A 13313-nucleotide genomic window follows, 5' to 3' on the forward strand; every position below is an offset into this window, starting at 1 on the left:
TCCAGCAGGGCTGGGAGTTGTGGACCAATAACATATGGGGACCCAATCCTGGGAGCTCCTGGAGCAGCAGTTGCTACAAAAGGCCCATGGTCCGACCTAGGCTATTTCGGCAGGGTTTCCCTTAACCGAGGCTTCGCCCTCTTGCAAACAAGCGGCGCCTTGGGGTGGCCTCGGGAGTTTTCCTTCCTACACCTAATCCCCACCCACCGCCCCTTTCCCAATCCTCCCAATGGGCGGCTGGAATCTTCCCGGAACCAATGTCTCGGGTGCCACGTTCCCCACGCCGGAGGGAGCTCCTATTCTCCACGCACAGCTGGGCCGGAAGTTCCCGCTAGGAAGCCCGTTTCGATTGGCGCGGTGCACGTACTTTCACCGAGCTCGGTCTGGGGATGGAAGCCGGAGGGGGTGACCCTCTGGAGCCGCTTCCCCCAAGTGAGTGCCCCGTCCCCGCGCTTCGTATTATTTTGGGTGAGGGGAGGTAGCGGTGTCTCACTGAAATGTGTCCCCAGAAAGGGCCTTGCTTGCACCCTTCTCTTTGCGGCTGTTGCTGCCGCCGCCCAGCCCTCAACGTCCGTCCCAATTGCCACGTTTTCAGCTCCTGCTGTGTACAGACTCTGGAGCAGCAGCAAAGTCCTCTGCGTTATTTCCGAACTGGGGTGCTCCCTGGGCTCTCGCACTTGGGAGGGGCGCCCTTTAGGGCAGTTCGTGGTTGTCTCTTTTTAAGGTTATCAAACCCCCCAGGGCGGGCTGCGCCTTTTTTTCTGGCGAAGCCCCAGTGGCTGCTTGTAACAGCTGGCTTGGCAGGCCGAACTTCTCCAGGGGTTTTCTTTTCCATATGTGTGTGTGTGTGTGTGTGTGTGTGTGTGTGTGTTTTCTTCTTCCCATTTGGGTAAAACTAACACCCAGAGAGGCAAAAAAACTAGGGGAGGGGGGTCGGAATCTATCTTTTCCTTCTAAAGTGATTCCTCTTCCCCAACCCAATCCCCATACACTTTTGGGGGCCCCAAATAGCACTTACATTTATATACCGCTCTATAGCCGGAGCTCTCTAAGCAGTTTACAATGATCTTAGCATATTGCCCCCCAACATTCTGGGTACTCATTTTACCGACCTCGGAAGGATGGAAGGCTGAGTCAACCTTGAGCCCCTGGTCAGGATCGAACTTGCAACCTTCTGGTTACAGGGCAGCAGTTGTTGTTTTTTACCACTGCGCCACCAGGGGCTCTTATTGATCTGTTTTATCAGTTTAAGCTGCCCCTGTGGGTTTTTCTGCCTGTTAGGCAGCTGTTGAAGCTAGAGAGTCTTTCGAGAGTGTGTGTGTGTGTGTGTGTGTAGGGGGGAGCTTTGTTGTTTATTTATTTATTATTTTTAAATGTACATTTCTAGCCCACCCTATACCCAAAGGTCTCAGAGAGGGTTACAATAAAACCAGTATAAAGCATAATTAAAATACAACATCATAAAATCAAAAATACAGTTAAAAAATTCAGTGCCCAAGAGGGGAAGAACCACTACATCTCTAGTCAAAGGCCAGATTGAGGAGGAAACTTGCCTAAAGCCACCTAGTGAGCCTGGGATGAAATAGGGCAGTGTTATTCATTGTAAGGCCCTGGGGCCAGCCCCCATCAACCCTAAGTGCAGCCCCCTGACTAATTGTTTATTGGGCCTGTGTGACGCTTTGTCCAAAGCTGGATACTCTGCACAGTCTCCCTGGCACCATGCAGAGAATGCCATTCTCACTGTGCTGCCCAGGATGGGGGGCTCCTTTAAGGGAAATGGAGCCCCCCTCCCCATCTTGAGCCCCTGCACCATCTTAGAAGGCGTGCACAGAGTGCTAAGAAGTGTTGCCCTTCCCAGTGCTTTCCTCTTAGGGCTCTTAAGAGAGGGCTCCCTGCCTCTTAATTGTCCTCTCAGTACTGAGAAAAGTGCAGTACTGTGTGGAGGTCCTCACAGTGCGAAATGGCTCTCACAGTGAAGGCTTCTTTGCCAAAGTGGCTCTTGTTTGAAAAATAGTGAAGATCACTGAAATAGGGCTTGGCCCCAAGTGAAACGCCATGAAGTTAAAATTGACTCTGCACCAACACCCAGACAGCAGTGCCAAGCATATTTCCCCCCAAAAGGAATATCTGATTATTATCCAATTCAGAATTGCCACTTTGCACATGCTGCTAATGAGCTTGCAAATCTGTCAATGCCTCTGCTTTTTGACGCTTCTGTCATTACTGTTTGTGCTTAGTAGTTTGGTATTCCCCTCTGACATTTGTGCTCATTTATGCAGCAGTGGATTTCCCTTTACTCTAACTGTCCCCTAGAACAATTTTTGGAGGTCTCATACACTGTTCACCCCTGATAACATGTAGCTGTGTGACCAACACCATCAGGAGTTTCTTCTGCCTTTCTAGGTGCTGACTCCTTGAGGAAAGTAGAACAAGAGCAACCAGATAAGCCTCCCCTCGCAGAGATGTTGGAGAGCTCTCTTTCGGACAAAACTGAAGCCGTGAAGCTACTTGCTTCTGCCGAAGAGATGGTGGCAATCCCAGCTGCTAAAGACTCTCCTCCAAAGAACAGCAGAGTTTCTGGTGTGTCCTTCCAGGTCTCCCAAGGGAGTGAATGGAAGCCACATGCCTTGGCCTCAAATGGTTTTGGGGGTGCTAACAGCTCTGCACCATGCCATTTTCATTGGGGGGAAGAAATGTCAGGGAGGCCAGAAGCACACCGTCACTCCTCAGAGAGAAATACGGCCTCTGATAAGGCATCTTGTGATAGGGGAGGGCAGTTATGGAATCTATCAAACCCTCCTGTTAGGAAGCATGGATCTCCCAGCTTGTTCCCTCTCCCCTCCTGTTGGGGTGAATTAAAGACTGAAACTCCAGCCACAGGTTATGTGAGTAGAATCAATGAATCATCTCACTGGAACAGTGGAAAATCAGGGGCCGTCTCAACTGACGGCACTCCCAATGGGGAGGAGGCCTCCAATGCCAAACTATCCCTCCAGGATGGCAGAAGGCAAGAGTGTGCTCGTTCCACATTGACGCCTACCCAGTCCACTGAGGAAGATGACCCTGCTTTGCTAGCCATGTTCCGTGCTGTGGCTAACAGCCGCTTGGCTGTGAGGAGCCAACAGAAGGATGAGCCAGATTTCACCCCCGCCCAGAAATTGGACATCTTACGGGACTTGTATTGTGCCAAGCCCCTGGTCTTCTTGGAGCGCTTCCGAACGGCCCTTCGCGAAGAGCACCTGTTTTGCTTCCGCCACCTGTCCGGCAGCTACGAGGCTGATTTCTACTGCGCTGAAGTGCGCAGGGCCAGCCTGGGCAAAACGCGACACACCCGGCTGCGGAACAAGCGCTATGCAGCTCTGCAGCAGCTCATCCGAGGTAAGGGAGGCCTGAACATCTGGGTTTTAGTCTCGGCGGGTAGTGGAAGCTGGGGGAGATGGGAGTCCATGCTTCTGAGTCCCCCCCCCCCCCTGGTTTTGCCACTGGTGTGTGAACCGTTCCTTCGACACTTCTCTCTCACCCCATTGATTTTTGTCCTGCTCTCTCGTGTGTTGCTGAGCTGGCCAGCTCCTCAGCCAGCTGCTGCCTGACCTGCAGACACAGGCAGGTGATGACAGCTTTTTCCATTCAGAGCTGGAGCAGTCTAGTAGCAAATGGACAGAGCCATGAATTGGGTAGTTCCTGCAAGACTCCCATGGGGAGGGACATCTGGAAGCTGGATGCCTCTGCCATGAACTCGCTGGACGGCCTTGAGGAAGCCACGTTATCAGTCTCCTATTTCTTATTTATTTTATTTTATTTTATTTTATTTTTACATTTCCATATCCCACTCTTCCTCCAAGGAGCCCAGATCGGTGTACTACATACTTAAGTTTCTCCTCACAACAACCCTGTGAAGTAGGTTAGGCTGATCCTATCTATAACGGTGGCTATAAGGATAAGGGCTATAGTACAAATGTGTCTGTGACGTGCTTTGGGTCCTCTAGCAGCACAATATAAACTTAGGTCCTAGTGACTCACTGGAGCCAGCTGTTTGCATAGCACAGCAGCTGAGAGTTTAAACTTTGGGCCACGGAGTCTCCGATCTAAGCTCATTAGGTGCCCTTTAGCAAGTGATTGTCTGTCAGCTGCTGGACCTTTCCTTTCCCAGTCTGCAATATATTTGTTGATTATGTATTTAAACATCTTTATATGCCGCCCAGAAACACAAGTCTCTGGGCAGTTTACAACAAAACAATAAAAACAACAAATAGAAAGGTCAAAACGTTACAGCAATTTAAAATTAAAAAGGTATATAGGGATAATAATACCAGGACTGTAGCCACAGGGATAGGAGCCAAGCAGCATCTGTGAGAACTGGGATAAAAGAGGGAGCTCCAAAGCGGAGGAGAAAGAAGGGAGAGATTCGGAGGAGCGGGTGCCTTTCTGAGGCTTGGAGCTCTGCTTCGCTCTTGGATTGTGGCTGGCACAATCTTTTGTGCTTTTACAGGGCTAAAAGATTCTAAGGGAAGACTAGCATAAGGGGCTAGCATCCATCTAACCCCCGTCCCTAATTGTGCAGCTGTTTGCCACTGCTCACCAAGAAGGTGTGGCTACTTCCACACCTGTCGCCCCGAGCTCTTGGTCACAGACTCCTCTCTCTGCGGCGTGCAGGTGGGGAATACTTCAGCGACGAGCAGATGCGCTGCCGAGACCCGCTTCTTTACGAACAGTACATTGGGCAGTACCTGAGTGACGAGGAGTTGCAGCAGCTGGGCAGCTGCAAGCTAGAGGCTGCCGGCTCCCTCTCGGGCGTCCTCCTGGACTCCTACCAGGAGCAGGTCATCCAGCGGCGCCTGCAGATCCAGCAAGAGCAGGAGGAGGCCTGTGAAGAAGAGGAAGAGGAAGAAGATGATGACGACGACGGTGAAGGTTGGTTGAGAGAGGAAATGGGGTCCAGTGTTCCCTGTAAGGCATGTGCACACGCACACAAGTTTGTTTGTTTTTTAAATGTTGGCTCAGTTAATTTTAAATCCCACTCAGGTTGAATCAGGAAGACCCCATTCTGACTGCATGTGCACACACACTGTCTTGATACTGCCGCCCAGAACAAAAGTCTTTCCACGCACAGAGGAAAGAAATGGGAGGGGTGGGGTCTGGTGGCTCGAGCACCGTGTTGTGAGCACTGGATCTCTGGGGTCAGTGGGATAGAGAGAGGCCTGCTTTGCTTGAGCAGAAAAACTGGGAGCCCGGTCCCTTGGATTCTTGACGTGGGTGGGAAGGAAGAGTGAGGTCTAGTGGCTGGAGCCGGGGATGGACGACTGGGACCCAGGGATCCCCAGGGAAGCGGGGAAGGCAGCTTCGTTCGAGCTCTAGGAGGAACACTGAAGCGCCACCCTGTGTGCCTTTCCTTTGCTAGCTCAGGCGGCTGACCTCGACATGGAGGAGTGGGTTCCTGACCAAGAGGAGAAGGCGATTCTGCGGGAGGAGTTCACCAGCCGAATGTATCAGCGCTTCTTGGATGGCAAAGACCGGGACTTTGATTACAGGTGAGGCAGAGAGGACTCTGGGCTGGGCACGGGGAGGAATCAAGGCGAGAATCGGCCAGGTTAGGTTGCCACATCTCATCGGTTGGTGGTTCTGCTTGTTGATTTGGAGAGGGATGGGCGGGCCTCCGTGCTTCATGCTTCTAATGTGTGAAGAGTTCTTGGGTCAGGGAAGAGAGGAGTCAGTCGCTCACTTCGTGCCAGACTTTGGAGGCATTCCGAAGGAGCCACAGGCTTGGGAAGTCTCCAAAGCCCAGCATGGAGCGAGAGGCTGAGCTTTTCCTTCTCCCAAGTCCTCTGCACAGGCCAGAGGGCTAGGGAGAAGGGGTGTCAACGGCCGTGGCCAGTAAAGGTTGGCTACCAAAGGCTGGCCTGAAGCTGGTGGCCCTGACTCCTCTCCCACCGGTAGGAGCAGATGGTCCCTCAGTGCCAGCTCTGGAGTTTGAAGTGGGTTTGAATGTGCCATGTAAACATGCCCTCGGAGTAACCCCTCCCTGTGGCCATGTGTCTCCCCTTCCCTTCTCCCCAACCCAGCGAGGTGGATGAGAACCCAGACTTTGACAACCTGGACATTGTATCACGGGATGAGGAAGAGCGCTACTTTGATGGGGAGGACCCGGAAGACGCTGATGCTATGGAAGCGGAGTAGATGGGTCCGCAAGTGGAGATCCTGGCCCCAAGATGGAGGGGAGGGGTCCCCCAGGACGCAAGAGGGGCTGCACGTTTGACCTCTTTCTTTGCTGTGTGACTGTCCTGCCACAGGGTCCTGTTCACTGATCCGAGCCCAGGGAGCGGGAGAGCAGATCCAGATTGGAGAAAGGAATGTTTTTGTGATCCTAGTAGTTGCAGGTCTGGTCTCTGAGGTCCATGGCTGTTCCCTAGGCTGCAGCTCCCCAATTACTGGTGGGCGAGGGAGGATGCAGAGAAAGGGGAAGGCTCCCTTCGGAGCAGGCCACCTGCGTTCTGTTTCGGAAGTGCTAGGACCGAAGTGGTCTTCTCATTTATGGTGGTTCTCTCACTTCTGAACCTCCCTATTGTATAGATGAGACAACAATTTAATGAGACTTGGTCTCTTCCCCCCTCTGATTTCCCTTTGGCCTATCTGTAATGCGTCTCTGTGGTGGGCTGGAACTACCCCCAAGTTTGGACAACCTGGGGTGTCAGACGTTGTTGTCAGAGAACTTTGGCTGCTTTGTTGGTGAGTCGCAGCCTGTGATTTCTCCCCCAGTTGGGGGTTGAAAATAAATCACGTTTTGCGTGAAGAAGCATCCTGGTCTTGATGGAACTTTGGTGGCACTCTTCTTACGCTCTTAAGGATCCTACCCTGGGCCTGGGAAACCGGACCGGAGCTCACACTCGCCGGCATGTGTGCCTTGCACTGCCCCCCTCTCTCTTAAACAGGAAGGTTTCCAAGGTCCCTTCCAGTGCTGAAATTAGATGGCTCTATTAAATGTTGCCCAAGCGTTGACAGTTTTTAAATGCCCGCCAAATATTCCTGAAAACTGGCCGTGCGGGCCTCGCTTTGTTTCCGAGCAGAGATGGGTAAAAAACCCATTAAAAAGAGGCTGCCCTCTTTTTAGTAGCTTGTGAACTGCCATGACTTGGTTGCTGACAGAGGGGTGGGTCATTTTTTTGCCTAAACAGAACGGCAGTTCAAAGAGAAGGCTGCTTGCGGTCTCACCTGGTGGATGGGGGGTGCCATGGGGTGGCCTAGATGCTGCTGCTGTGCGGGAAGATTTTGCCTGCTTACCCACATCTAGGGAGAGGAGTTGGGGCCTCAGGTAGCCACCTTCTTTCTCATTGCCTGAGCTCCTGTGCCTTTTGACAACAGTTTGAAATTATACATGAAACATTCCCCTCTTATTTTATCTTCACTGGCTGCTTAATTTCTGTGCGTCAGGCATCTGTCAGAGGCAAAGGAGCAGGGCTGGCGGGGGAAACGTGGCAACCCTGTTTCGACCGTGAAGGTATAGAGATTGGGATTCTTGGGTCCTGTTTCCAGCTGGAGGGGAGGGTTGAGGCCTGGTGTGCCGGAAGAGAGCGGACCAGGAGCCGGGACTCCTGGGTTCTATGTATGTCTAGGCCCATAGTTTCCAAACCCTTTCCATATCAAGCTGACTGCCAAGGACATCTTTCTCCCCATCCTGCCTTGGAGAGGGTTCCGGGGCGTATTCTAAGCTGCACTCAGATCACAAGGGTTGCTGCTGAAGTCTGTTGCAAGCTGAGAAGGTATCCTGGAATGTGAAAAGGTCTCCTGAATGGCTGAGACCCTGGAATTTACGATCAGCCATTCTTGTTGCTGGCATGTGTGGTCAGCAGGGGGCAGCAGATGCTAAGCCAACAAAGGCGCTAGGACTCCTGGGTTCTGTCCCCAGCTGTGCAGGGGAGAGTGGCGTCTCAGGCTTAGAGATGGGGCTGGTCGGAACTGTCTCTCCTTACCATGCAGACGGCGGCATGGGGATTCCAGTGCTTCTTTGATAGCGAGGATTGCTCCCTCCCCGCCTTGCCAGTCTTTATGCTTTAGTAGGGGAAGGACCTGAGCTCAGGGGTGGAATGCCTGCTTTGCATGCAGAATTGTCTCTGGGACAGTCCTTGGCGTTTCCAGGTAGGGCTGGGAAAGACCCCGGCCTGTAACTCTGGAGAGCCACTGCCAGTCAGGAAGCCGGCACTGAACCAGATGGACCAATTGTTGGACTCAACTATAAGGCGGCTCTGTCTGTTCATGGGCTTCAGGGGAATTTCGCCTCTATGTTTAGGGCCCGGAGGGGCTGCTCCGCATGGCCACGAATCATTCCGCCCTATCCGGCAAGTCCAGTTCCTGTAACTTTGGGAAGAACCCTGCCCCCGCCGTGGAAAACAAGGAACCGAAAGTCACCAGGAAGATTTCCTCAGGGTTTCCTGGACTGCAGGGTGCTCAGCTAAACATATCTCACTTCCTGGGCCTTCACGCTGGGCCTTCTTCTCATGGCTTGCATTTATCTTTGTGTTTCCTGGTAAATTTGAATGTCCGAGTCCTTTGAAGTTACTTTGCAGATGTAGTTGGACTACAATACCCCGTTTCCCGAGCCACCAACCCCACGGTCTTATCCAGGCCTTCTCTTAAGCTTGAGAAGGCCTGGATAAGGAGATAAGGAGAGGAGAGCTGGTCTGGTGGTAGCAAGCATGACTTGTCCCCTTAGCTAAGCAGGGTCTGCCCTGGTTGCATATGAAAGGGAGACTAGAAGTGTGAGCTACTGCAAGATATTCCCCTCTGGGGACGGAACTGCTCTGGGAAGAGCATCTAGGTTCCAAGTTCCCTCCCTGGCAGCATCTCCAAGAGAGGGCTGAGAGACACTCCTGCCTGCAACCTTAAGAACATAAGAATAGCCCTGCTGGATCAGGCCCAAGGAAGCCCATCTAATCCAGCATCCTGTTTCACACAGATGCCCACAAATGCCGGTAGAGAAGCTACTGCCAGTCTGTGTAGGCAATACTGAGCTAGATGGACCTATGGTCTGACTCAGTATATGGCAGCTTCCTATGTTCCTAAATACACCCACTCAAGGCCTGGAGGCAGAAGGCTCAGAGCAGGCCTACTCAACTTCAGTCCTCCTGTAGATGTTTGGCCTACAACTCCCATAATCCCTGGCTATTGGCCACTGTGGCTGGGGGTTATGGGAGTTGCAGTCCAAAAACAGCTGGGGGGCCAAAGTTGAGCAGCCCTGGTTTAGAGGCTGTGGGCCAAGGAGGCATTGAGGCTAAAGGGGCAAGGTAGTGGTTGAGCTTCAAGCATAGGATTGGTCCCCCCACTGCCAGTTCTTGGCTGTAGGTCCCTAGGAACATTAGGAAGCTGCCTTCTACCGAGTCCAATCCCTGGTCCATCTAGCTCAGTATTGTCCACCCAGACTGGCAGCGGCTTCTCCAAGGTTGCAGGCAGGCGTCTCTCTCCCAGCCCTACCTTGGAGATGCTGCCAGGGAGGGAACTTGGGACCTTCTGCATGCAAGCAGGCAGATGCTCTTCACAGAGCAGTTCAATCCCCTCATGGGAATATCTTACAGTAGTCATAGGTATTCTCCCATTCAAATGCAAACCAGAGTGGACCCTGCTTAGCAAAGGCGACAAGTCATGCTTGCTCTCACCAGCCCAGCTCAAGTCTCTGCCTCCATTCCCACCCACCCCACCCGAATTATTCCGGTTACAGCTGCTGTTGATGGCAGCCCTTGCAGCCTTTCCCTCTTGCTTGGCATCAGGGCCAGAGAGGCCTCTGTGAAAGGTCTCTTCCTTGGGGAGTGGGGGGAGGCTGGGGCGGCCAGGGGGAGATCTGGGTCAAGGTGTACGAGAGTGGCTGAATGGCACGAGTCCTAGCCAGTTCTCCCACCCCCTGCCTTGCTGCCCCCGTGTCCTCGTCAAGCTCTGCCCTCTTTGCGAGAGTGTTGTCTATTTTTCCCTTGCCTGACTCACCACCACCTCCAGCATGGGGATTTCCATTGGCATGCTGGCTACGTTCTCCCCCCTGACTCTTGGCAAGAGCTGTGGGGCTATTTTTCAAGACACTCGAGGACTCTCGCCTCTGATGTTTCTGCCCACTCCCGGTGCGATGAGTTATAGCTTGGCTGGGGAATTGCTGAGGCCGGGGAAGGAGGGATCCCGCGCCCCCCCCCCCCCCGAGCTGGGGCGTCCGATGCACAGATGACCTGCATTCCCCAGAGCTGCCACTAGATGGTTATCCTACATCCCGGTGGTGGTGCCACTATCCGGGCATCGTGATGGTTGTCCAGGAGGCTTTGCATGTTCAGATGCCCTGGTGTGTAAAAGAGAAAGCCTCCTGGTGTGTGGAAAGCGAGTCTGTTAGCAGAGCAGGCCAGGCTAGAAACGGAATACTTGAGCTGCTCGCTTTCTACTGGGAGGGTGTTGCTTTGTTTTTAAATATAAGGGATGTCCCAGGCTCTGGGGATTGTCTCTTACACTCTGTCTGGGCGTTCTGATTGTCTCTGGAGCTTTGGAAGTGCTCCCTTGGGGGATCTAGCCCAGCCAGATGGCGAAAGAGCTGAGCTGAAGCTGTCTTTGGCCCAGCCAGACCCTTGCTCTGTTCAGCTCGGTGTTGTCTGCACTGGTGGGCAGGCAGGTCTCTCCCGGCCCTAGCTGAAGATGCTGCCTGCCAGGGCTGGATCTGGGCCCTTCTGTGTGTACAGCAGCCGCTCTGCCCCTGAACGGGTGCAGCCGAGCAGCCCTACAACATTCCTAGAATGGTTTGTGCTTTAAATAAATATGCAAACACACCCTCTTGGCGTCTGGGTGCCTCCGTGGCCTCAGGCTCTCTTCCTGCCTCTGTGCCCAAAGGGGAGGCTGAACTAACCTACTTGGCAGGGCTGTTGTGAGGGCTCCTGGCAGGATGCACGGAAGCACCACAACCCCCCCCCCGGATGTGCTGTGTCAGTGCCGAGTGTCCGGCAGCCCTGGAGGCGTCTGAGCTAGCTTCTGTGGGCAAGAGTGAAGCAGCTGGGGTTGGCGGGGTCTTAGCAGCTGTGGCGCCATGAGATTCTTTGTCGTGTGCTGGTGTCACAGGGACTACGGTGCCCCCCCACCAGTGGCGCTCTTACCCCTGGACTTCGGGGCCAAAGCCCAGGGCCTCTTCACCCCCTGGGGGCCCCCCAGCCCTCTTTGGTCTGTCCTGGGTGTTGTGGTCGCCGCCAGCCGTACAAGTGATTATGACTTGCGCTGGGTGCTTTGGAGACAGAGTGGGGAAAGAAATGTGTGGGATAAGAATAGGAGAAGGGTGGGGGGCTGGCTCCAAAGGCCTTTAGGTCCAGGCTCCAGAATTACCTAGGTGCACCTCTGGCTCCCCCCCCCCCCGCCCGGAAGATTTGAATCTCCGGGACAGGGCCGGTGAGAGATCTAAACACATGCGATTAACTTCCTCTCTCAGACGGTTCACCCCCTTATTGCCCAGGCAGGGGAGGCCACCCGGAGGCTCTCTAGCTGCTGTTGGGCTACGGCGCCCCTCTTTCCCAGCGGCAGTTTATTGCAGCTGGAGGTGATGGGAGTTGTAGTCCAGTGATAGCTGGGAAATGGCTTCCTACCCACCCCTCCTCTAGGAAGTTAAGCGGGATGGAAAGGGGAGGATGTCCTTGGCCACGGCCCACCCCTCTGAGGCCCAGCCTCTCTCGCTCTCTTCCACAGCAGAAGGGGGGACATGCACTCCTCTACACCTGCAAGCCTCCCCCCTCTCCTAATCAGCAGTGCAGGCAGCTCTTGGGTGGGAGGGCAAGGGCAAGCTTCCTGCCTCAGCTTCATGGGAAACCGAGGTCCTGGGATAGCTCTTCGGCCCATGGCGAAATGGGCACGGGAGCCTGGCTCTTTCCCGGTGTCAGTAGGTCTTGCATCTTTCCAGTGCCAGTTTGTGCCAGCACGAGTCTTTCTTCCGGGAAGCAGTGTGCCCCTGTGTGTCTGTCTGTGTGTGTACCCAACATATACACATCCGTTGCATCTCTAAACAGGACCGCCCCTCGCACGTTTGGCGTGGTACCTTTTGAATAGTTGAAAGAGAGAAAGAGCGTGCCTTGCCAGCCTGCCTGCCTGTGGGCCACGAAACTTTGTGCAAAGGGGAACATTTGTGGGCTTAATTATATTCTTAAAGCGAGCGGCCTAGGGTGTGGCGTTTCAGTAACTGCTGCCTTCTGCTGCTTGCAGCAGTTTGTCTTCAAAAGCTGGATTGCTCCCCATGTATAAATTAAGCAAATTAAGTGCTTGATTTACGTATTTTATTTTCCTTTATGCTGGTGGCAAGGAGGTGCCGAGAACGCTGCAGGGACTTGGATAGATGTTGCTGTTCCAAGTGCTTGACATGAACGCTCTGAGTAGCTCTGACAGTCGCCTTGTAAAGTGGGTCGCTGTGATTTCCCCCTCCCCACTTTTGTGCAGAAGGAGGGCTGAAGTGGGGAGCTGTGGGTCAGAGGCGGCCTGTTCTGTTCCTCCTCGCATGGGGTCCCTGGCTTAGTGCCTCGGGCCATAGATCCTGATCTGGGAGCTGCTCTGGGATCGCACAAGGATCTTCACACGGTTGCTTGTGGAACGGAGCGTCAGCGGAGTCAGCCTGGAGGAAGCAGTGGGCTGCCAGAAGTTGGAGACCCATCGAATTGGCGACACCCACGCAATTTCCTCCTGGGGCAGAACCGTGTTGCGGTGCATGGGTACGAATCTGGCCTGTTGAGTGGCAACTTCCATTTGGAAATGAGCCACTGTGGGTGACACACCGCAGACAAAGTGTCCCTGGCACCCGGGCCAGTTCGTCAGACGTCAGAAGACATACCTGTGTGTCTGAATGAGCCCGGATGGAGGTATCCAAGCGAGCCGGGAGGCAGTGTGTGTGTGTCGATGTCTGATTGGAGAGCAGTGTAGTCCCTCGTCCTGGACTGCTGGTTTGTGTGAACTTGCCGCCTCAAGGCAGAGCAAGCGGCACTGCCAGCTCACTTCTTGTTGCCTTCCCACTAGGCAGAGAGCCAGGGATAGCTGGATCCACCCCACCCCGGGTGCCTGGGAATCATAGAATGCTAGAGCTGGAACGAGGAGCCCTGGAGGTCTCGTCTGCCTCATTCATCCCCGCCACAATGGCTGCTGGGAGTGACGTGAAGAACCCCCTGTTCTAATCCAGTCCCCTGCTGGAGAGCCTGCATCCGCCCTAGAAAGAGGGGTAGCTCCCTCCCGAGGAAGCAGAGCATGGGAGACCTTTCTTGTGGGGAAGGGTACCTAGAGCGTGTGTGAACACCGATACAAAGCAGACCCTTAAAGCTGCCTGGGTTGGGTCCTCT

The 13313-nt window shown here is 53.9% G+C and overlaps 1 protein-coding gene across 1 annotated transcript; it reads left to right on the plus strand.

The window, feature by feature from the left end:
* The first annotated feature begins 264 nt into the window (after nucleotides 1-264).
* Nucleotides 265-6793, plus strand: CCDC97 (coiled-coil domain containing 97). Its single transcript, XM_053268897.1, has 5 exons — nucleotides 265-432; nucleotides 2404-3378; nucleotides 4654-4911; nucleotides 5399-5528; nucleotides 6060-6793. The coding sequence occupies exons 1-5, from the start codon at nucleotides 390-392 to the stop codon at nucleotides 6172-6174; spliced, it is 1521 nt and encodes a 506-aa protein (XP_053124872.1). The 5' UTR covers nucleotides 265-389; the 3' UTR covers nucleotides 6175-6793.
* Nucleotides 6794-13313: the final 6520 nt, after the last annotated feature.

Source organism: Hemicordylus capensis, chromosome 7, assembly GCF_027244095.1.
Source record: "Hemicordylus capensis ecotype Gifberg chromosome 7, rHemCap1.1.pri, whole genome shotgun sequence".
Taxonomy (NCBI): Eukaryota; Metazoa; Chordata; class Lepidosauria; order Squamata; family Cordylidae; genus Hemicordylus; species Hemicordylus capensis.